At 44.3% G+C, this 25,281-nt stretch overlaps 1 protein-coding gene across 2 annotated transcripts in view; it reads left to right on the top strand.

Moving 5' to 3' along the window:
• The window catches only part of PTAR1 (protein prenyltransferase alpha subunit repeat containing 1), a 523,154-nt gene that overhangs the window by 481,144 nt on the left and 16,729 nt on the right, over positions 1-25,281 (top strand). Inside the window, exon 7 of one of the 2 annotated variants that reach the window (XM_069625790.1) lies at positions 5,591-5,609. The exons of the other annotated variant lie outside the window; for it this stretch is intronic. Coding sequence (XP_069481891.1) covers positions 5,591-5,594 — 4 coding nt within the window. The 3' untranslated portion in view covers positions 5,595-5,609. Of the gene's footprint in view, positions 1-5,590; positions 5,610-25,281 lie in introns of those variants that run through there. 2 annotated transcript variants of the gene reach the window in all.

Genomic DNA, 25,281 nt, shown 5'->3' with positions numbered 1-25,281 from the left:
CTTTAACCAACTTGCATCACCTTGCTGCTTTCTTTGTATCATTTATCTCATTTTCAACTATGGTTGAATAATATGCGGCACGTTTAGCCTTTAAGTCTGCGGCTTTGTTCCCGCAAGAGATTGTAAGCTTAAGGCTTCAATGAACTTTGCGAATAGCCCCGCATGTTGCACTAGAATGCTGTCTGCGCGGAGGAAGCCCCTCCTTTGCCAACTGGACAGGCCTTAGTGTAGAGTTGATGTCACGTAGGTGGAGTCAGAGTACACTGTCACTTCCTGATCCTCAAAAATGTGTAGTGCATCAATAAGCGCAGCTAATTCTGCAGCCTGTGCTGAATAGGTTGATGGCAATCTTCTACTTATCAATACTTCAAATGTACCTGCTCGGGTCAGCTTTATTACTGCTGAGCCTGAATATCTCATCCCCATTTTTTGATAGATTCAAGATGAACCATCAATGAAAACCACCCCCAGTCGCCTTTCCTAGAGCTTCCCTCTAACATGGGGAATATCATTATAGCATTCAGTGTATGTAACAGTGATGCACATCGTCATCTTCTCCCACTGGTTTTGCTATAAACGTTGCTGGATTCACTGTGCTACACCTAACAATTTTGATAGCAGTGTTCTAGATAATCACCCCAATCCTCTGAGTAGTCAATGTACTTTGAGGTTTTTCGAAAATTGCAAATAATGCATGCTCTACAAATGAGTTACGGAACAGTCAGTCAAACAACTTTATTCGGCCGAAAAAAGACCATCAAAAAGTACATCCTACAAAAACACTTCTAAAAATGAGCGTACAATTCTGATACAGAATTACAAAGAATCAACAACATAGAAAGCAACGGGGCAGTGCAAACAATCCACCCCTCCCTTGAAAACCCTAAACATATCTTTGGGCAAATAATCCGGTCCCACCATCCCCTTGCCTCCGCCAATACCCATGGTGCCTCAGTCCCAAGGTAGTCAGATTAGCCCCTGAGAGGGAGCTATTGCTGGAACAGACCCCAGTATTTGCTATGGCAGATCTGAAGGGGGCAACCGAGCTGGAAAAAGGGGGCGTACTGATTGAGATCCCACTCTTCGATGACTGGCCTGCCCGTCCACAACCTCCCAAAACCCTGAGCGCTGTACTTTGATCCCAGAAAGTCAGTTTAATACTGTTAGGGTGTTCTTGCCCATACTGGTAATTCTGCTGCACCCCGCCAAAGCCTCTCTGCATACAAACGGGCAACCCCCTGAGGTTTTCAGCCAAAATAAACATTTGTTAAGTAGAGCGTCTCTTGGCTCCTTCTGGTCTACTGCCAGTTTGGGCACCTCCTGAAGAAAGACTATAGAGCGTTTGGGCTTTCCTTGTTCAGGAAGCTTGAGCTGACCCCCTGACTTCCACGAACCCTGAACTTTGGGTTCAGTGCATTCAGGGCCCATGGAGGCAGAGGCCAGAGCAAGGTTTTGGTGAACAGCAGTCCCTTTGGAGGTGGCCAGTACCAAAGGGACCTGTGCAGGTAGAGATTCCAGGGGTGGCAGCTTATGCCCTTCAGCTGCTGAGGTGGTGATCATGGGCTCCTCCTCCTGGACAATTCCACCTCCCTTCCTTTGGGCCTCAAGCAGGGTTTGTAGCAGATCCTTAATGATGGCCAGTTCCGCCAGAACTTGGGTACACCCACACCCCCTATAGAGGGGCACCTCCTCGGTGAATAGGCCAGAGGTCAAAATGGGCTCATGGTTACTGTCAGCAGTTATTCGGTTAATGTCCTCGACCATCTGTAGAGGGGTCACACAGAGGGGGGGGTTGCCCCTGAACTTGTAGACGAGAGTTTAACTCCATGAGCTGTTATGGGAGTTTGAGGAGAGATTGCCCCTTTGAGCAGTTTGTATCAGACTGTCCCCTGCAGCCAAGCGGGATGGCACAAGGGCTGAGGGGGTACCATGGGTAAGGAGATCGATGGTAGTGGCCGGGACCACAACCATAGTTTGGGTCAAAGATAGACTTAATTCTGGATTGCCGCCAGAAACTTCCCTTACTTCCAGAGGTGGTTCCGACCGTAAACCCTGGGCCGTTACTTGGGGGCAGATTATGTATCACTACTGAGGTGCCAGGGGTAGACCAGGGCTGATTGAAGATAGACTTAGTGGCAAACAAACCTTGAAATGGCCCAATGGCCCCCATGATGATGCCCGTTGCGGTGGTTGGGGGTCTCCCCCCCCCCCCTGAGGGCGCTGTCTCCTTAATACCAAAGTTTTGCGCTGAGATTTCTGCATGGGGGATTCGTGACTAATGGGTGGAGGGCAGAATAGGAGCGGGGGAAACAGGGATATAGAGTCAGCAGACCTTTCCAGAGGCCCACCATTCGCCTCGATCGCGGACCTCCTCCCGTGCTCACCTCCATATTCTGAGTCCCATGTCCAGTGCTGGTCCCTCGAGGCTTCACACTCCCGCTGCACTGAACACCACGCGGCGCTAAACACTGCACGCTTGCCCTGCCGCGGGCTTCACCTCTGTGGGGCTGGGAAGGCGCTGGTAAGCCCAGGGGGGGCATGGCCAAACCAGGAAACGAGGATTCCCTCCAGGGAACGCGCTAAACAACGCGCCCTTGCCCCGCCGTGGGCTTCCAGTTACGGAACACCCCATAGTTATATTTGAAGCCTTTTCTATGGCAAGTGTAGCAGCTGCCAAAGACTGTTTGCAGGGATAGTGTCCTTTCATCACTGGATCTAAAATCCCACTGTAATAGACTAATGGTTTATGACATTTCCTAATGTCGTTTTCTGTGTAGGGACTGCTGTCATGACTTCTCCATTTGAATGGGAAAATAAGTAAAATTCTTTACTGTATTTTGGAATCCATAATACAGGAGCTGTACTGACCAGGTTTTTTTATTCATTAAATCCTTCAGTCATGTTTTCTGTCCACACTAATTGAATTTTAGCTACATGTGCCTCTTTAGGCACTTTTAAAAGTGGTCAAATGTATGTGCTGTAGTCAAATACCCAGGCCCTGCAATAATTGCATAGACCTAAACCTTTCTGCAGTTGTCTGTTTTTGGCTGTACGGTTCACATAATTTCAGATGTCACTTTTCTTCCTTCATGCGAGATTAACTGTCCTTTGTACAAAGTTTCTTCTTGACAATATTGTAATTTTTCCTTGTCTACTTTGTACCCTTTCTCTGCGAGTATCGTCATAGGTTTAACAGTCTTCTCTACATTTTTCTTCAGTCTCACTGCACACTAAAATGTCATCTACGTATTGAATTATGGCGTTTTCGTGCTAAACATTTCCCAAGTACATCTGAAGGACTCTTATTAAAAAAAAATAGGATGTCCAATCCTGCGAGTCTTCATGTAGAGGAATTGAGAACACATTTTTTTTAAATCGCCAACGGTAAAATACCTAGCTGTTGACGGGATATTGCACAATATTGTCCCAGGGTTTGGAACTAAAGGAAACTCCTTCGACTATATTATTTAGGGGCGAAGATCTTGTATGAATCTCCACAACCCCCCAATTCCCCCACCTGTGATTTGTTTGACAGAGTACACAGCTGTGTTCCATGGAGAATCTGATGGTACTAGAATGCCTTTTTTTATTAGGGCAGATATAGTTTCGAATATCCCATCTGCTTCTCTGAACATTGGATACTGTTTTGCACGTCGCAAAATAGCTCCTGGTTTAAGCTTAATTTTCACTGCTCCCACATCATATGGACTTGGTGTCCATACAATACTTGGCACCTTTTCCACGTCTTCCTGAAAATTTGATGGCTTTCTTTTTACCAACGCCATTCTCTGTGGTACCTCTATGTTCTCAACTTGAATCCAATAAGTGAGACTTAATACGAACTCATCTGAAGAGTCATCCCATAACAGTTCTTAATCTGTCAAGTCTGTCAGTCTATATCCTTCATTTAGGGCTATCGCTGTTCTCCATTCCCTTCCCTCATCATCTGCCCCATGAAGCATCACCCTTTCTTCTCTTACCACTGCTGCTTCTAGTTCCAAAGGAATAACTTGCCCTTCCTCATTACCCATAGGAATTTCTGGCCTGAGCAAAAATGTATCGGGTATCCTTACCATTTTACCTGCCAATTCAGGTAACCATGATAGTAAAACTGTCATGCCATATAACAATACTTCCTTGTCTAGAGGAACTCTCCTTAAGGCTTTCTTTCCTGTAAAGGCTAATATAAGTTCCTTCACATTCATATAATGTATCCCCGGGGTTGAACACACTATACCTTCGTCAGTAAAAGATATTGTCATGTTAAGCTTTGTCATTAAATCACATTCTAGTATGTTCACTGATGTCTGTTTACAGTATAACAATGGCATAGACATGTTGTGTTCTCCTATAGAAATGGGTAATTCGTCTGTAAATGGGACTAAATTAGTCGACCCACAAAATCCCTGAGCAATCCCTGAGAAAATGATGGCAATGCCCGACATTGGCTCACGGACACAGACGAGTCGCTCCATTGTCTACAAGAAATTAGTGTCTTGCTTCCTATCATCACCTTGACCATTGGTTCCTCTTGGGGGTCTGGTGTTACAGATAGTACTGAACACATCAGGTCGTCCTGTGCCCTATCCTATTCTGGGTATAAATTAATCCTGTGCCTGTGAAAGGATTCTCTCCTGCCACAGTCACACTCCCTAATTTATGTTTTACTACTTGTGTAGCTCCCGTGTCTGTTTTTTTTAGTTTTTGGTTTATTCAAGTACAAACCTTTACAAAAACAATTTTTCATACAATACATATGTCCAATAAAAAGAAAAAATATAACGTACTAATAGCACATTCCTGGAATCATTCAACAAAATCATTACAAATATTAAAAACATTACATAATTAGCGTATAAAAAACGAATAATTTGAAGCGAGACTAAAGTCAACAAACAGTGTTGGAGCATTATAATTTTCACTTTGTAGTTTTGAATTTGGTAACCTATGTGGCCTGTCAGTTTAAGCTCCAGAAAGCAAAAAAGCAAGGTGATCTATTACTTAAAGCAAGTAGTTAGTTTGATTACCTGTGTGGCCTTTTTTTAGTCAGTACAAGTTCTACTTTGACACTGTACTCAGTACAAGTTGTTAATCATGATGTGCCTAATTATTCAGTCGGTAATTCCTCATACAGTTTAACCTCAATAATTACAATTAAGTCAATCAATTTCTAGGTAATTTGTTGACTATATCCTTCCATGCATCGTTTCCATAAAGACTCCCTGGCAGTAGGAGATTTATTCAATGAACAGCAATCAAAAATTTGAGTGTGAGGTTGCACAAAGAAATTACAATAAACCACCAGGTGTTTCAGGGTTTCGCTCTCATCCGACACACAGAAGCGAAATATACCTGAACCCATAGTTCTATGGCATCTATACCAATACTTAGTTCTCGAATAAGTAGAAAATTGATTTAATCTAAATCGGAGGTATGTTTTTCTTGTGGTTGCTGAGGGGAATTGAATTAGATAGTTGGGTCTGTCACCCCATTTCCTCCGAAAAAGATTGTATTCATAGGAGGAGTAGGACCCCATCAGATCTAGCATGATGCACCAATGGTATCTCTGATATTTTTTTCTTTTGACTAGGTAGACACATGCTCATGGATTCTGGGGTTTTATTAATCGCATTAAGAATTATCTGAAGTTTTGAGGTGAGTTTATTCAAAGATCGAATGCTGGGGTCGCCAAGGATTTTATTAAGCTCCACATATAATGTGTTTTTTGGTGGATCAAGTATTTTTATGTAATTATTAATGCTTCTCCAGTTACTTTTGACTGGAATGGTTAACAAGTTATGCTCATGGCCTATCAATGCATTGGGAATAGAAAGTGCTAGACCTAGAACATTTTTCCATAGTTTCCCCTGTAGGACATCAAGAAAGTCCTTGATCTCAAAGGTACAAATATCCAATGTATATAATAAGATGAGTTCTACTTTAAGTAGAATTGGATAAGGGGTAACGGGAAAACATGCAATGTTTGTGGAGTATGATTTTCATCTGTGAAGACAGGATTTTAACTTTTTGGTTTAAGAAGTTCTTCCACATATTCAATGAATAGGTATCTGTAAGTGGATAACCCAAATAGCCAACCAAAGGGGCGTACACAATATTGATGCGGTTAAGTGTCCAAGCAAAATTAGTGGGTTTCCGTTTGCCGTCGGCAAAAATTAAGATATAAAATTTGGACGGATTGGGTAATAGATTATGTTCATGTGCAAATTCCGCAAATAGAGCTAATTTTTTTTGCAGACCAAATGGGGTTCTGTCATAAAACAGAAGATCATGCGCAAATCCCATTCAGTCCAATTTGATGGAGCCTAGTTTGGGTAGAAAAGTCCCTGCATTTTTGCAAAAAATCATCTAAACCCAGGAGGTATAAATTAAATAGTACTGCTGCCATATTGCACCCCTGTTTTACCCCCATTTCATTAGGAATGGGGTTAGTAAGTGCCCCTTCTCGATGCAAGCGAACGCGATAGTTAGTATTATGATGGAGTAGCGCAATAAGGGCTACCAAATAGACGGGGATGCCCATTTTTCCTCAGAGAATCTCTCGAATCACGCTGTCGAACGCTGCAGTTAGATCTAAACTGACCATATAAACAGGCCTTATTTTTGATTGAGGTTTGGGCCTGGAGGGGAGATAGAATGGTGGCATTCAAAGGACAACCAATTTGTTTCTGGAAACCCACCTGGCAAGGTGACAGTAGTGCCTGTTGGTCAATGTGTATTTGCAATTGATGAAGCAGTAGTAAGGAAAATATTTTCGAAGAGCCATCTGTAAGTGCAATTGGACGATAATTTGTAGGAGAATCTGGGGGACCTTTTTTGTAAATGGGAATGATAGGAGCTGAACGCCAGGAATGTGGAACTATACCAGTGTGGATAATCATATCAAAGTGAATTTTAAGAATTTGAGCCCAGAATTGGGGATCAGATTTATATACACACGCTGGCAGGCCATCAGGCCCTGGGGCCTTTGAGTTCTTTAATTTCCCTATAGCTTTGACAATATGAATAATCGACCACATAGATTGCATGCCTGGTTGCAGCTTGGGTTCACCACCTTTGAGCGAGGCAAAACAATCTGGTAGCTGATATTTAACCTTTATATGCGACGCCCATACCTCCGTAGTGATTACAGATTCAATCACAGTGGCAGTACCGGAAGTCAAGGCGTGGAAGATTGACCACACTTGCCTGGTATCATGTTTTAGAAGATGGTATATCATTTTTTGATTGTCCTCATAATGCAGTTCTCTTCCCATCCATATAATTTTGTTTTATAGGTTTGTTTGATCTTTCTTTGTTCCCTCAGTTCTTCCGAATGGAAATTAGTTCTTAATAAATGCCTAATAAATGAGTTTTTTTTCAGTTTTGAGGGCGGCTAAACGCATATTAAAGGAATGGACATTGCTAACCTATGATTGGGCATGCATAATACCTTCATTTGCCAGTGTTTTTAGGTGAATTTGGATTCGGGTGGCATTCCTAGTTTCTACGTCCATCAGACTAGATCCCCCTGCACCTATCCTGGTTATAATTCTGCTGTCCAATTCAATGTATTTTAGGAGCTTATTGCAGACTGTGGTGTTCCATCTTAAAGACAGAGACTGGCGATCACGTTCAATCAAAGTTAAAGCTATTTCTTCAGAGAAACGGGCAAATGGAATGTGTAGTACCAATTTAATAATCATATGATCACCCAGAGCCGGATTGATAATAGTTACCGGATTAGAGTACCGATAAAGCCCTGAAGAAACAAAGAAAAAATCGATCAGTGAGCTACTGTCTCCCCATGCCCAAGTATAATTATAAGGCTCTAGAGTAATAGCAGGGGATTGCTTGTCCCAATCTAGAAAAAAATCTATCCATTTTTGCTTGTTTTTCTTCAACAATTTTGAGTTTTTTCGCCATAGCTTCTGAGTGGAGTGTCACGTCATAACAAAAGGAATTCAGATCACCACCAACAATTATTCTCACAGATGGATTTACTATCAGTTCTACCTCTAATAAAGATTCAATTCTTCAAGGAAAGCGGGTAATGCAGTGGTATATTTGTTCCAATAGATACAAATCAGTAAGAGAGTTATGGATGGATCCTCGTCACCAATTAATTGGGTAGCCAGTAGTGTGTGTCAGAATTGCTAACCATTTCAGAAGAGCATTTGTAGGCAGTATTAATCAGGATGGCAAGGCCGCCCGATGGTCTTCCTAAAAAACCCTGATTATCCACCTGAATAAAGGCAAAATAGCCCTCGACTGTAAAGTGTTTGGTGCATGGTTTCTTGCAGAAAGATAACATCGGGCTTTGGGTGAACGTTAGTCCTGCACCACATCTTAAAGTTGTTTAGTCCACAAGAATTCCAGGAAATAATGTGCAAATTAGCGGAGCTATGAATCTCTTATCGAATCGGACTGGGAACCCGTTTGCTATGTGCGAGGATCCATCCATGCCTTCCCTTTAAGAGCCGACACAAAGGCCATAAATTGTTTCATTGTATTTATATCTGTTAGAGGAATCACCTTGAGTAGTCTTGGCAGAGGTGTCCTCAACAGGAGGAGGGAGAGTCTCTACAAAACTTGTAGCACCTTCAAGTGAGGAAAACAGATTAGGCAGTAAACCAATTGATTTGAGATCATCCCTTTGTTCCCAAATAAGATTCATTATAAAGGGAGAGATACATTTACAAATCATTCTATTGTTTACAGATGCCAATTTTACGCAATCAATATCATTAGATGTTATGATACGTAGGGCTGGAATCTCCTGTAGAATAGTAAGCAGAAAGGCATGGTTCAACCGAGCCTTCCATGTCGGGTAGGATCCCTTTCCCATCCCATCAAGATAGCAGATTTTAGCTTGTTTGAATTGTGAGGGGAGGCAGAGTATGGTGGTGCAAATGCTAGGGCGCCGCCACTCGCCACTTGAGGGGCTGTAAATGCCTGTCCATTCAGTGTACCATAAGAGGGCAAGCTTCCGGTCCCCTCCTCACTAGTTTTATCGTTTTCACCATCAATTTTGGGCGTTCGAACAGCAGGAGGGATTTGTTGCCCATTTTTTTTTGGTTTTTGTGGGTTTGCTTTTGGCTTTTATACATTGGTCGCTGACTGTACCAATGATTACTTTCTCTGTTTTCTTAATACCCAACATGGGGTAAAAGTTTGATAATACAGATTGTTTTTGGGTAGAGATTGGTATCACTGAAGGAGATGCTAGAGTCTCAATTTCTTTTCTCTTAGTTAATGGAGCATCCCCTTTGTTAGGTTTTTTTTTTTCTTTTTCACCCTTACCCGTATTCGGTGGGTTTAGTCTTATCGTACCTCTAATACCTTGTGGATCTTTTAGACCAAGTCAAGCCTTTTTCATTGATTTAGCCATTGTTTTGGCTCAGAAAGGTTGAGCAATGCTTGTGATTCTTCATTCTGTTGATTCAAGTCAATAATTGTATCTCCCCCAGACAGGTTACATATATCTTTTATGTGTGTATTGTTTGTCTGTTTTGTCTAGTGCTTGATTATTTAAATATTTTTTTCTGCTTTTCCCTTCATTCTTTTGTCAAATAATTTACGCTTTTCTGCTCTTGCCATAGCTTTTTTCTTTTCTCGTTGGGGGAATCGTAGGAGCCTTTTCTGACTGACTATCTAAGACCGGCATTTCTTGAGTCCCTTTTAGTTCAATGGACTCCCCAGTTAGATCAATAAGGTCGGTAAGAGCAGAAGGGCTGTCCAAGGGAACCTCTCATGGGTGTCGTGTGGGGTGGAGGCTTCCATTTTATTTAAACTTTAGTTGGATCTCATGAATTGAAACCATCTCTTTGTCTAATGATGTCAATTCTGCAATTTTGTTTGCGGGAGAGACTGATCTGGACCCTGCTCTGCAAGAGGCTTCAGCTTAGGACTTGCAGCCGCTGCATCAACAAAGGATTTGGTCTGAGGGGCAATGGTATTAGCTGCTGCCCTCTCATCTCGCTTATGCATCAGAAATCGCATCACAAGTAAAAAGCAATCCCTCAATTCTACTTAATTTGTCGATCAGTTCTGTCATTTGTAGTTGTAACAGTCTGACTACCCCATGAGTTCATGGCCCTTGTCTAGCAGATTAAGAATCCGAGTAATTACTGGAAAGGATTCTGGACTATATTGTTGCTTATCTACGGGTCGACCGTGGTCATCATTCTTTGGCTCGTTGTTTTGGAATTGTGGGTCTATGGAGCATTCAGGGTTATTAGAAACCTGGGAGTGCTGTCCAATTGATTTTTCGGAAATGGGGGAACTGTTATTCTGCAAATTTATGGCAGCCATTGATGAAATTCTTGGAGAAAAGATGCTATTTCCCGAACTTCTCTATGAGCAGTATAATGGGAGGGCACAGTATATGAGTAGTTATGTTATTAAAGAGAAAAACATTTTCAACCCCTTATTTTCTTTGGGTTACAGGGGTGGATGGCTCATGTGAGAGTCTAATTTGCTTCCCTAATTCAGATTCGATTGCTGGAGCTAACATTGAAAAATCAGCAAGATTGTTGTCAAAGCATTCCACTCCCATTTATTTTCTAATTTCGTCTCTATCGAGACTTGCATCCAAATTCACACAATCATTTGTCCATCCACTTGGGGAGATTTTATTTGCCTCTTTTATAGATAGGGACCCCATAACTTTCAAGTGATGCAATGGTTCTTTAGGTGGTCTCTGAGTTTCACAATCAGAAGGAGTATGTACCTTGTGTGGAGGTCCGCTATATTTAGTCTTGATTTCAATTTGTGCAATTTCCACTTGTTGTGGAGCTGTAGGCTGCGCTCCAAAATTATTGTGAACCCTATCTAAAGAGAGTGGAGGGGGAAGATTCTTTCATTGTGTCAGGGAGGAGGGAATTATTCACCACCTCTGAGTTGGTAGTAACCGGGTCAACGTCCCCCTTCTCACATATTGCAGTTTTCAAAGTCGCAGAGACTTCTCCCCTGCTAGGTGCCCCTCCATCTATCGGTATGGTGGGGACTGGTTTGTTCGCTTCGTTCGCCGCTTCAGGAATAGGGGAGTTAGCCACTATATCAGCTGTAGGGCAATGGCAGAGCACTCCATTTCTGAACTTTTCAGTTTACCCATGTTCAATTTTTTTCCACTTCGCAAACCATTCACCATTGTTGGGGAGTAATTTAATTTTAATCACACAGCTATGAATCACAGTCCTAGGTAGTAAAAGCACTAATCTAGTGGCTGAATTGAACACAGCAAGTGAGGAATTGCTGTGTTGGTAAGTTGGAAGGTGAAGTTGAACCGCCTAGTGAGTAGCTCTATAACTCCAGCCACAAAGGTGTAAAAAGGTTGCTATGATTTTACCAATATCTAGGATACAATTTTAAATAAAAATACTCTCTGCTTACCCGCACCCCCAGCGGCCTAACAGCCCAACCGCCACTTTGCATGGCACTTCAGATGTGCGTGCGTACCTTACTTAATATAGGAAGTGAGATGGTAGAAGGGCGGGCTGGTGGGCCAAGTCGCGGGAAGAGCTGCAAGAAGAAGAAAACTCAGGTAAGCGGCAGAAAAGAAGTTGTGGTAACACAGTGAGCCACGGGAGCACCGCGGGTCACAAAGAGTTCACAAAGTCTAAAAGAGGAATTAGAAGTCCAGCAAAAGTTTGATTACTTGTATCCTGGATCACATAGGCACGAAGTCCTTATCTGTGTTGTGGCAAAAACACTAGAAGGTCGCTTCCTCTCACAGACGGTGATTTGACTCAGGCAGAGCAGCAAAAGTGAAAACCGGCAACGCCCGAAACACATCAGCCACTTTGGATGGCACTTCAGATGCTCCCATGTCCATTTGCCATTGTGATTCCCCTGTCTGTTTCATAGGGATGTATTGTATTTGTTGAGTGGGTGCCTGTTGCATTTTGCATGGGTGTTTGCTGTGTCTGCATTGCTGCTTGTTAGAATTGTTGCAGTTGTGGCAATTGTCTGTACTGGCACTTGCTGAAACTACTGTGGTTGTGGTGCAAATGCCTGATTTTGCGCGTGATCTTGGGCATAATATCGGTGTGTCTGTATTGTGGAGCATATCCTGTCCCCCTCTTGGAGATTGCCAATTCTGTTGTTGCTTGCCTCCTCTGCTTCTACATTTACTTTATTTATGTTAGGCGCTACCAAAGTGGCCCGCAGGCATACGGGTGCCGTGAACTAGAGTCCCTAGGAGGAAGTTATGAACAAAACAAAAACACAGGGCCTAAAGGGTGCTGGGTGTACTGCCACAGAAGTTATCTAAATCGGTGGGTTGTCTGTTTTTTCTTAAAACTGTCCAGGGACATGCAGCTTCTGAGCTCAGGGGTCATAGTATTCCAACTCCTGGGTGCTGTCATCCAGATAGGGCTCTTTTTAACCATAGCCAGATTGGCTCTTGGTACTTCTAAGAGTTTTTGTTAATTCAACCTAAGAATCCTAGTTTCCTTTTCTTTTTTTTTTGGGTATTGTCCTGCCAGACATTTGAGTGATAGCCGAAACTCAATCCTTGCCTCCAATGGGGAGCCAGTGGAGGCGTCTCTGAATATTGGATACATGCTAACATTTCCTCAGCCCTGTTATGCTCTGATGGTGCTGTTTTGTACTACCTGTAATCTTGCGACTTCTCCCTTCCCAATCCCAGCCAGCAGGCTGCTGCAATAGTCTATCTTAGATCCAATAATTGCTCGGGCCACCGTCTTCCCCAGTTTATTGTGACAAAAATGGGCAAATATGTGAAAGAAGTCTGAAGTTAAATCCCGATGATGAAATCGGACTACTCACTTGTGCTTTCATGCAAAGGGTTTGATCAAATAAAAACCTCAGCGTTTTGATCTTGTCTTTAGTGGGTATTTCATGATCTGCAATTAAGCTTTTATATCCTCCACTCAACTTATTCAGTCTAGGACTGGAGCCTATGATCATCAATTCAGTCATGGTTCAGAGTCAACCCACTTATACACATCCAATCCTGAATGAGGTCATAGATCTCTTCAACCACACTTGGTCGTAGTTTCATGTCAGAGGAATGAGGCATTGGGTGTCATCCGCGTAATTTGAGAAGCAGATCTTTGTTTCTTCTAGCATCTGAAATAATGGCGTAGTAAAGAAATTATATAAAACCGCCAATAAACTGGTGCCCTGCGGGACTCCAAATCGCAGGGGGACTTGCTGTGCCTCTGCCGTGTTACTGCACACCCTCATGGTTCTGTTTCCCAAAATAAGATTGCATCCTAGACACAACTTGATAAGTTGGCCACTTCTTGCAATCTGTTTAAAAGTAATGGGTGATCCACTAAATCAAACATGGCTGACAGATCTAAGGCCATCAACATCATGGTTTCGCCTTGGCTTATCTTAATCAGCATATTGGACTTTAAACAGCTCTGATTCCGTACTGAAACCTGCTGAACGCCAGACTGACAATTGTGTTCAGAATAGTGTGACTCTTTAAATGTTCCAGTATTTGTTCATAGGCCACCTTATCTATTATTTTTAGCAGGAGAGGGGAGTTGGTTATGGACCTATAGTTTGTAGGGATCATAGGATGAAGACCTTGCTTTTTAAGAAGAGGGGCGATCCAAGCTCCCTTCAATCGTGTCGGAGCATAGCCTTCCTTCAGGGAGGCATTAACAATTTTGGTTATCGGGTAATATTAGCCCCACTAATAATGTCGCCATATATTTGGTTGCTGGGAAAGGCCATAGGCAACATTATTTGTGGGGATACATTATGGGGTAAATGGGAGCGGGGGTGTCCCCTGCTCCTTTTAAAACAATATGGGGGTTGCAGGGGTGTCCCCCGCACATTCCATGGGTTAATATCGCCGTTAAAAAAACTGCACCATTTTTGTGTGGCAATATTTTTGCAGGTATAATAACACATGGAACCCCATTTTGGTGATAGTGCTGATCAAAGGTTCCAAACACACCTTAATGGTTGTAGCAGCAAAGGTATCCCATTTACAAGAGGATGGTTTAAGTTTGAGAAAGATGATTCTTAGTTCATACTCCGCAATGCTCCTAAAATTGAAAACTGGGACCTCCAGGTGATCATTGATATTGAATTCTCCCCTTACTCCTGCCACATTAGAAATGGTAGTCTGTACTTTAAGGACTTTTGCTTTCTGAATGGTGGTTTTAATTAATTTTACTTTGTCGCCCATGGTTTCCTGGATACGGGCACACCATTCAGAATCTTTGCAGATATTTTCCTGCAGTGTGTTTCGGCGGTTTCTCTAATTCCTAAAACATTTTGAAGGTTTCCTTTCATGCTGTGCCTCAGCAATCCGTAGGTCATATGTCGGTCGTGGATGTCATTACAGCATCTTTATATTTCTTACCTGATGTAACTAAGTTTGTCACAATCAGTCTTGGAGGATTTCCAACAGTAGAATTTTGCATAATTTAAAGGCTTGTTCGCCTGAAAACCCGTCATTATGAGTGTAGCTGTTCAACGTCCTGAGTTTTAGCGGCGCCAGAGTCTACATGCTCTAGCCATATGTCCTATTTTTCTCCAATTCCAGCATGTTGAGGGCTGTTGGATCCGCCCCTTCCTTGAGGGTTTTGAAATCCTCCTCTTCAAGGCCCATTGCCTCATGTATGGCATATGATTTTATTCATATATATATTTCTGAGGCTTGTGGAATATGCTTAGATCACATGCTGTGCATAGGCCGACATCTAGTGGAAGCTGCAGAGTATTAGTTTGTTTTTCAAAACTCAAAAATGGGCGTCGACACAGGGCGTGCCAGTAATACTATCCCTAGTGTGACGTCCACTGTACCCATGATCCCTCACGCGTCTAGGACCCTCAGATTGTTTTTTTCCGCCATACTGGTCGGAAGCATCCCGCGGAGATCCCTGGCCTTAGCCACAATTTTGCAAAAATATTGTAATATTTTCCCCATTTTCCACCCCAACGTCGAGCCACTGAAGTTCGACACTCGACGTCGGCCCAGAGAAGGAATCAACCGTCGACAGATGCATGACAGACTTGGGCCTCGAAAAAGCCTCTGGCCTCGGCCCTGCAAGTAGGGAGAGTGGGGGGTGGCACATACTCTACACTCTTTATATATAGGTACATCTTCTATATATTCCTACAATCATTAGCCCACTGCCACAAGGTGCATATGGAGGGTACCCCTTTCCAATTTTGCCCCAAGTGCAACCGCAAGTACCCTTGGGTTGACAGAAACGCCACGTGCAACCTCTGCTTGCCGAGGGACCACCCCGAGGCGAACTGCAGAGCGTGTAGTCGGTTTAAACCGAAGACTCTAAAGGACTGTTCAATCAAACGTTGGGCCCACCATGCCAGGCAACGAGAGGCCATGGAAGCAGTGGGCGCCTTCAGTGATGGCAGCGACGCCATCCTATCGTACTGCGAGGGCAACGTGGCGTCGAGAGACAGCCAAGCGCAAGTCCCCGACCTCGGAAGGTTGTCCGGCAGGGCAGCTATGGGGAACACCCCCGGCGACACAAGCGCTACCCACAACACATCCTCTAAGCACTCGAAGTCCAACCGAGACTCGGCGCGTGCGTCGAGTTCTCGGAGAGAGGCACGCCGAGAATGGTCCACCGAATCAGTGTCCTCTGGACATTCTCGATCAAGATCGCCGCATGACACCAGGCAACCATCCACTGTTGCCAAGAGTGCCTCGCTCTCTAAAGTAACGGAGGTTCGATCGTCGGGAGACGAAGACGACCATCATCCCCAGGCCGCACTCCAGGAGTCGGCGTCAGCAGACCGCGTAACGGCTGCTCCCGTGCCCCGACCTCCACTCGCTAAGGAAAGGGACACTACCCCCGAATCTCAACGCCAGATGTCGAAGAGCTCCGATAAGGTGAAAACACCGGGGAAGCACTCTTCCAGTCACGGGGAGGGGGGAAACAGAAGAAAAAGAATTCTCAGCCTTCATCTGCACCACAGACACATAATGACAAGTCACAATCTTCTGAAAAAATATCCAAGACCCCTGCACAAGGCCATAGGTCCAGTCAGGATATAGCAGGGAAACACTCCCAGGAGAGGGTAATCCCCAGCTCTAAAGAATGGTCTAGTGAGGCTATAGACAGAGTTATGTCTAGAATGTCATCCCTAGCAGACTACTATGCCAAAAATCCACAACACTTACTCGTCTATACCCCTGACGTGGCAATCCCCTCAGGGTCTAAGGACCCACAACCCCCTAGTAAAAAACCTCGAGTTGAGGCGCCAACGCAAAGTAGGTCTTCTGACCTTTACCACGTTCAGCCATACTCTCAATATGATGAGGATCCATCATTTAATGAGGATCCAGAATTTGCCACGTTGGACGTCCATACTGGAATGGATTACTATGGGGATGACGAGGGTCAAGAGGAGGAAGAAGATGACTCAGAAGTCTACAGAGTAGACTCCCCAGTAGACAAGGAACCTCCGGTTACCGACTCTCCTGTCGACAACCTCTCTTAAATGAGGTTTTATCTAGAGCGACTGAACACTTCCGCATAGATACGCAGGGAGCACAGGAGGAGAGGGACTTTGCCGAGGACCTAGTGGGAGAGAAGAGACCTGTTGCCCAGGCTATCCCTATTCTCAAGTCAATACAAAGGAGAATAGAACCTTCCCTTCTCAATCCCAATCTCACCAGGGCAGTAAACCCCAGAATTGAAAAACTGTTCAGGGCAGCCCAATCAGACCCACTCTACATAAGGGGGCAAGTGAAGCCGGACTCCCTGGTAGTGACTAATACCTGAAAGAGGGCGGGAACACCCTTATCGTCTGAAGCTCCCCCCGACAAGGAGAGCAAGAAGATCTATGGTTTAGGAAGGAAGGTAGCCTCCACTTCCGCCTACCAGGCAAGGATTGCCAACTCCACTACCCTACTGTCGAGTTAAAACTGCCATCAGTGGGAAGAAGTTGCAGCGCTCGTTGACTCCACCCCAGAACCTTTAAAAGCCAGTAGGCGCAGGTTGCGTCGGAGGGAAGAGCCGTGTCCGGTTGCATCCTTAAGGCAACCTTTGATGCCGCGGATAACGCCGGCAGACTGATAGCAGAGAGCACTGTTATCAAAAGACATGCTTGGTTAAGACAATCTGGGTTTAAACCCGAGACACAAGCATCGTTAATAGACAAACCGGTGGAGCATGATCTACTGTTTGGTAAGGTGGTAGAGGACGCCTTAAAAAATGCGAAAGATGAATGAGACTCTCAAATCCCTGGGCCAGTTAACTAACAAACCTCCTAATCAAAGAGGGAATGGTAATTTTCGTCGCCCACGCGGCCAAAACTCACTAAGAGGCTCCAACTATTCCCAGGGGAGGGTACACCATGGAATAACAGCCAGCAGTCTACCCAAGGTTATGGCAGGGGCACAAGAGGGGACGTGGTAAGGGTAGAGGCAGCCCCAATAGAGGCGGCGGCGGCACGCCTCCCGCAAAACAGTGACGTTCCATTCAGGGTCCCTTCTCACTTCTCAGGGTCCCTTCTCAACTTCACCCAAGCTTGGGAAGGGATCACATCAGACAGATGGGTGCTGTCCACAGTGTCCGTAGGATACTGCATAGAACTGTTAGAGCATCCCCGATATCACCCTCCACGTCAAAAAGTACATTCATTAGACCACCAGAAGATCCTCCTCGAAGAGATCGCCAATCTTCTAGCAAAGGACGCGATATAACTCGTCCCGGGACACCAGGTAAACAAGGGTATTTATTCAACTTAGTCCCTTGTGCCAAAAAAAGATTTGACAATGTGCCCAGTATTGGATTTACGGCCTGCAAACAAGTATGTCAAGCCCCAAAAGTTTCGCATTACTACTCTCCAAGACGTAATCCCCCTCCTAAAAAGGGGGGATTACATGGCAACATTGGACATGAAAGATGCCTATTTTCATATTTCCATGTTCCCAGCGCACAGAACATGCTTGCGCTTCAAGGTGGACAGTCAGCACTACCAGTTCAAGGTATAGCCTCGGCTCCAAGGGTATTCACCAAGGTACTGGCGGTGGCGGCGGCACACCTACACAGGGAGGCAATCCCAGTGTACCCTTACCTGGACGACTGGCTCATCACGGGGTAGACCCCGGTAATTTGCAGATCAAATATTCAAAGAACTATCGACCTCCTCTTCAAATTGGGTTTCTCCATAAACGAGAAAAAGTCAAGTCTGGTCCAAGCACCTCCAAACAGTTCCTAGGAGCTGTCCTAAACACACAATTCTGTCCATCAGAGGAAAGAATTCGGAATCTAATGCTGCAAATTCCTCTATATCGGGCCGGTCGCTACATAACGGTGCGCAAAGCGATGCATTTGCTGGGCATGATGGCGACATGTATTTACCTGGTCCCCCACGCGCGCCTGCGTCCCATGCAAGAATGGTTGGTGAAACAGTGGTCTCAGGCAAGTGGTCAGTGGGACGATCTAGTGGTCGTTTCGCCAACACTTGTACGAAGTCTTCACTGGTGGACAAGAGAAAACCTGTCAAAGGGGAAACCCTTTTACTATCCCGAGATACAGGCTGTAGTCACAACAGACGCATCCCTGTCAGGGTGGGGAGCACACCTTCCCCACCACACAGCTCAGGGTCTCTGGTCTCACTCAGTGGCCAAGAATCATATCAATCTGCTAGAGCTTCTGGCAGTATTCAGAGCACTTCAAGCGTTCGAGCCCTACCTGTTAAACCTGTCAGTGCAGATCCTGACAGACGGCACAACAGCAATGTTTTACCTGAACAAGCAAGGAGGGACTTGTTCGCCAAATCTGTCCAAGCTTGCCCAGACAATTTGGATATGGGCACTCGGACGGAACATCCACCTGTCATCTCAACATGTTCCAGGGGATCTCAATTCTCCGGCGGACGCTTTGAGCAGCAGGGATCTCCTCCCACAAGAACACGAATGGTTTCTACACAGAGAAATCTTAAAAGATCTCTTCTCTCAGTGGGGTTTCCCCACTATAGACCTATTCGCCACAAGCGAAAACAGACAGTGCCCAGGATTCACATCCAGGTTCCCCCAACCAGACTCCCAGGGGAACGCCCTGTGGATGAACTGGTCAGGGATGTTTGTGTGCGCTTTTCCACCAACCCCCCTCATCAGGAAGGTGGTCAACAAGATGCACAGGGAATCAACGCTCGTCCTAGTTGCTCCCATGTGGGCGAGGCAACCGTGGTTCCCACACTTACGCAGACTAGCTGTGTGTGAACCCATCAAGCACCCGTGCTGGTACAACCTACTGTCCCAGCACCAAGGTCAGACAGTACATCCTCAACCCAACTCAATGAACCTGGCAGCATGGCTCCTGTGGTCCTAGAGTTTGGACATCTCAATTTACCTCAGAGATGTATGGACATCCTAAAAGAATCTAGGAAGCCAAACACGAGGTATTGCTACTTTGACAAATGGAAAAGATTTGTTATCTGGTGCCAGAATAAGCAAATCAACCCAGTTGATTGCACTCCTTCCACTATAGTCACCTACATGCTCCACCTGCTTGACGCAGGCTTGGTATTTAATTCACTGAAGGTACACCTGGCAGCTCTGTCAGCTTACACCACCTCGCATAACAAAGTATCGTGGTGGAAAGTACCAGTGGTTAAAGTCTTCATGGAAGGAGTAAAGAGACTTCACCCTCCAATTTCTAACCCACCACCAGGGTGGGACCTTAATGTGGTGCTTGCTAAGCTCATAGGCCCTCACTTCGAGCCCATGCATAAGAGCAGTCTCAAATACCTGACACATATAAAACTGCCTTCTTGTTAGCCATTACGTCTATAAGAAGGGTCAGTGAAATTCAGGCCCTGTCGGTGCAGGATCCTTTCTTTACTGTCCATAAAGATAAACTGTTTTTACAAACACACCCTAGGTTCTCGCCTAAGTTTATTGCCAAGTTCCATGTGAACCAGTCCATCGAGTTTCCGGCTTTCTTCCAGGACCCACAAAGCTCAGCTGAGGTGAAACTACACACCCTAGATGTGCGTAGAGCGGTCCTATACTATGTAAACAAGACCAGAACGCCAAGGAAAACAGACCAAGTGTTTGTCTCCGTAGCTACAGGCAAAGAGGGAGATCGCGTCTCTAAAGGTGCCATCTCTAAGTGATTATAAACTGTATCCAGCTGTGTTACTCCCTTTCTGGAACAACTCTGCCTTTCACACCAAGAGCCCACTCTACAAGAGGCATTGGGGCCACTCTGGCTTTTATTGCAAATGTACCCCTTGACACCATTTGCAATACAGCAACCTGGAGCTCTACTCACACTTTTACTCAGCACTACTGCATTGACACCCATTCCAAGACGGATACTCAAGTGGGACAAGCGGTTCTAAGACATTTGCTCATGACCCTTCTCACATCCCACCTCCTTCTTCTAACAATGCTCGCTAATCTATGCACAGCATGTGATCTAAGCAGATTCCACAATCCTCAGAAGGGATACATTACTCACCGTAATCTTATTCTGATGCTTGTATCTGCTTAGATTCACATGCGACCCACCCTTCCTCCCGTCTGAGAGAAGGCGCATGGATGCTTGTAGTCTTATATTTCTATCTATCTGCTTGGATAATCTGTACTCGCGCTACTCCTCATGCTACCTTATGTCAGAAAAAATACAATCTGAGGGTCCTAGACGCGTGAGGGATCATGGGTACAGTGGACGTCACACTAGGGATAGTATTACTTGCACGCCCTGTGTCGACGCCCATTGTCGAGTTTCAAAAAACAAACTGTAATACTCAGCAGCTTCCACTAGATGTCGGCCTATGCACAGCATGTGAATCTAAGCAACTACAAGCATCAGAAATAAGATTACGGTGAGTAATGTATCCCATATATAATATAATACCCATTCTGGTCTTGGGTATTGGCTATATTATTTTGCTTTGGGAACTGCACCACTTGCGCCGTGCTTCCCTCATTACTTGTCTACACTGCTCCGTCTATGGCGACCTTTGATAATTTCTTCTGCACCAACTTCGCTTCTTCTTGCTTTCTACCCTTTGATCTTTTTCTTTTAGCATTCTGCAGTAATGCACAATTGTATCTCTGGCCATGATTTTGCTTCCATTCCCACCTGTTTCTTTAACTGCCTTTGTACTGGTTCTGGCAGTCCCTGACATATGTGGTAAAATAACACTACCGTTTTATCCCACGGTTCGTGCGTCTCTGAACTCATCTGTCCTGAATATTCAGAAAAAAAGCAATGCAGTCTTCATGCTCCCTCCCTCATCTTCCTAATAGTCATCGCTCCCAATATCCAATGTATCTGGATACTGTACTTAAGCGCTCGCCATATGTTTGCTCTACAATTATTGAATGGCGCTCCTTTGTGCACTGTTTTGCGCAGTTACTTTTGGGTACCCTGCTCGGATGGCTGATAATAGGCCTTTTATATCGCCTATAGCTAAAGTAATTCCTGACGTCCTTTTCTCTAATTCATTAATCCATTTCCCTGCACCTGAAGTCAAACTCCGTAGTGTGCCCTTTAAATGTTCCCTATCCATCTGTGGCCATGGTATATATTGTGGTCGTCGTCCCCCCCTCCTTCTCTAATAGTGGAAACTGTGAAAACCCTTGTCCATGGTCATACCTACCAACACTCCTTGTTTTCCAGGCAGCATTATCGTCGCCTGCTTGTTTTCTTCCTGGCAATGCCCTTAGTCTGCTCACATAGGGCAGTGACGCATCCCATGTTCTGTGCTATTATACTTGTGGTCGTTCGTTAAGTATATGGTATTGGTTCTGGTGGTTTTCTTAAAGGGTCCTCTAAATCTAACAGTTTTACCCCTTTATCTACACTATTCTCTTGAAAATCTTCTGTCTTATTTTGTTTTCTTTCCTCGTCTGACATTATGCCCCAACTAGTATGACCATTGTCCTCTTCCGCTTCCTCGTCCTCAAGATCTAACCTATTTAAAGATAATGTTCAATGATCGTCTGTTCTAACGTCATCTAAGCTTCCTCCCATTTCTCTAAAGGAGGCTTTGTTCACTTTCTTGAATTCTATGTCCTTCCTTAGCCCTCATTTGTCTATATAATTTCCCCATCCTTGTCCCTATGGTGTCTCTTTTCCTCTCCATGTTGGTATGTCTGGTAATCTTTCCAACCCTCCACGGGGGATGGTTGTGACCCCCTCTCCTCTTCAGTTTGCTCTTGCACTTCTGTGGCTATCATGCTTCTACAGCATTGATATACAATCTCATCTTTAAATCCCCTACTTCTGTTCATTACTTCCTCGCTTCTCCTCCTTTCCCTTCATTCCTCTTCCTCTCGCCTTCTTTGTAACCTATGTACTTTCAATCTTCGGGCTTCTACTTCTCGTTTTATTTTTCTTCTAATCTCTCCTTTTCTCTTTTTGCCTCATACTTAATTCATTCTTCCCTTTGCTTGCATTGTTTGTCCCTTTGTTTGTATTGCCTCTTCTTCTCTTTCGCTTTCTTATCGCCTCTTCCCTTTCCTTTCTCAAACTCCAATAGCTTTATCATCTAGTTTAAGCAATATTTGTCCTCCTATCCATTTGTTCAGTACTATTGGCCTTCCTTACTGCATCTTTTGTTTTTTGTTTCTCTGCCTCTTCCTCCATTTCTATCTGTTTATTCTGTATATCCCTTTTCTCATCACGCTATTTACTTTCATTGCGTGTCTGTATATAGTTGCGTTCTCTGCTCTTATTCTCTTCCTCTGTCTCCTCGCTTCTATAGACCGGGGGTTCATTTTGTGGATTAACATACCCCACTGCTGCTTTTAATTCCTTTAGAGGGTAAAATCCCTTCTCTTTATCCTCAGTCTTGTTTCTCTGGAGGTAAAAGAGGAGCTGAGGAGTTACATCTTCCCCTTTATGCTGACTAACATATTTCCCTTTATGCTGATTAAGCTTCCTCTCCCTATAGAATGGGTCTTCCTTCTCATTCCGGTACATTTTCCAAAGCTCTGATACTGCCAATCGTTTCTCTAGCTGCTTTCCCTTAGGTGGGGCATGTAAATATGTTGCCAGATTACGTAATACCGTATTTGACAATGAACCTCCTAGAGGCCAGGGCATAAATGTCTTGTTGGTCATGCCCTTAATCCATTCAGAATGATGCTGCCTAATTTTGGCTGTATATCTTGGTAATGCTCTACATAAATGTGAGGGAGGTGTTCCTTCCATGATGACAAGTGAATTCAGACTGCCGGTACTTACCCAATTTTTCCTCATCCTTTTGAGTTTATTAAATATATTGTTTAAATATTTTTGAGCAGGCACCATCAATCGCTGCTCGTGTTCCAGAAAATCAGAATCTTTTCCCTACCTTAATTTATTATTTTTAAAAAAATCTGACACTCTTCTTCTTGCTCCTTCGTTTACACTTTCCGTGAATTATTTGCATATTCTTTGTTTTTTAGTATCTTTAAGCTGTCTTCTTTACTTGTATGTTGTTTTCGTCTAATTCTGACTTTTTGATTGACATCAATCCTTTGTTCAAAAATTGTAAAGAAAAAATGTATTTATGCTATGATTTCTTATTTTTGTCGTTCATTTTAAACATGTTATCCTTTATTCAAATATATCGGGCACTTTCAATATATGTATTGTATTTATTCCCCTTACCTGCGTCTTCCTTTACTGTCTTAGTAAATGTAGCTCTTCTCTTTTTGTTACTCCCCCTGGGAGTTTGACAGGCGCTCTTCTAATTGGCTCTGCCTTTAGGACTCTTTAATGCTCTGATATGGAGCTATAGCATGTGCAGTTTCGTCCCTTTCGAGGCTATAAATTCGAGGTATTCTTATCTCTTCCTTTTATAATCCCCCAAATCCAGTTCCTTTGTTTTTTATATATACAACATAACACAATTACAGTGCTTCCCCTGCTATATTTTTACCAGCTGCAATGGTCTACTTACATCCGTGGCTCAGCTCAAGTGCTTCAGCATTGACTCTCCCACAATCGACCAGTTAGTCTTTCGTCCACATGGTACTTGCGGGGACCAGACAGGCATGTTGACTGTATGTTACGTGATTCTTTGCGTGCCGTTCTCCGCAGGAAACTCGCGATCGTCTGGCTAGTGGCGGGAGCTGTCGATCATCCGGGAATCTGGGTCTGGGCTCTACGTCGATTAGACCTGAACCATTCACCCTGCTACCAAATGTGCTCTAGCACTTTGAACCGTCTTTGTGCTAGAGGGAATTACCAATAAAATGTCTCATACCAAATAACCGGACAGACTCAAAGAAGATTGTAAAATACTGCTTTTATCTCTCTGAAGGAAAGCAGGGTAAATCGTCATTCATCAAATTGATTCATGCAGAACCGCACTACTTCTTGATTATACTTTATATAATGCTAAATGCGTCACCTATGACATCATCTATCTGACATATTACAAAAACATATCGAGGGGTGGGAATGGATTTGGGGACCATGTCTACACGTAGAATGCATGAATATTAATCTCCCATTGCTGGTCCCTTGTCTGTAGGATAAGTTACTTCTACACACGTAGCACACCGATTACAGCAAAGAACATGGCAGTGGAATAATACTTGGAACATTGTATGTAAAAGTGCATGGCAGGCTTTTCTCCAGCATGGGTCTGGCATGGATTCACATGCTCATGAATATTCCCCGTCGTCAGGCTGGGAATCCTCGGTAAAGAAAAAATCAGTATCAGTTTAGTTTCTGATCTGTCTTTCTTAGTAACCAATCACTAGTCTCTGGGTCATACTGCCCCCAGCAAATGACTGCTCTCTCCCTAAGTCCCGCCCCTGGCAGCCATCCTCAGATTTTTACCGCACGTTCAAGTGTTGGGAGTCCTCTACTGCGTTTTGCGCTTTTTCAAAGAGATTTATCTCATTTTTTTGGTTAATCGAGCCTCAAGCTCCACCGTTTCTACTTCCGATCAACCGGGACCCGTTTCGGATTTACCTACATCCCTCAAGGGTGAAGTTTTCGTCGAGTTACGCTTCTTGGAGGATTCCAAAAGTTTCTGAGGCCTACCTCGTGGACGAGAAGAACATGGCCCAGGAGAAGGGAAGCTCGACTCCCTGCAAACTGTTCAGGATCTGCCCTGGATGCAACCTACAAAATGTGTTAAAGTAGAACAAGCATTCAAAATGCCTTTACTGCCTCCACGAGGACAAAACGCACGTGGAGAAGGACTGTGCGTTTTGCTTTAACATGACGGATCAGACGATGAGGGATTGCCCGACCCGTCTTTCCAACTGGCTGGAAGGCAAGAGCCCAGCAGGTGAGAAGAAAAAGAAGTCCGAGCGGTCTTCTAAGTCCTGTGAGGGCGCCCTGGCGACGGGGTCCCAAC

This window comes from Ambystoma mexicanum, chromosome 6p (assembly GCF_040938575.1).
Source record: "Ambystoma mexicanum isolate Mex_15411 chromosome 6p, UKY_AmexF1_1, whole genome shotgun sequence".
In the NCBI taxonomy this organism is placed as follows: domain Eukaryota; kingdom Metazoa; phylum Chordata; class Amphibia; order Caudata; family Ambystomatidae; genus Ambystoma; species Ambystoma mexicanum.
The sequence above is the reverse complement of the archived record's forward strand: the minus strand, read 5'-3'. Positions and strand labels throughout refer to the sequence as shown.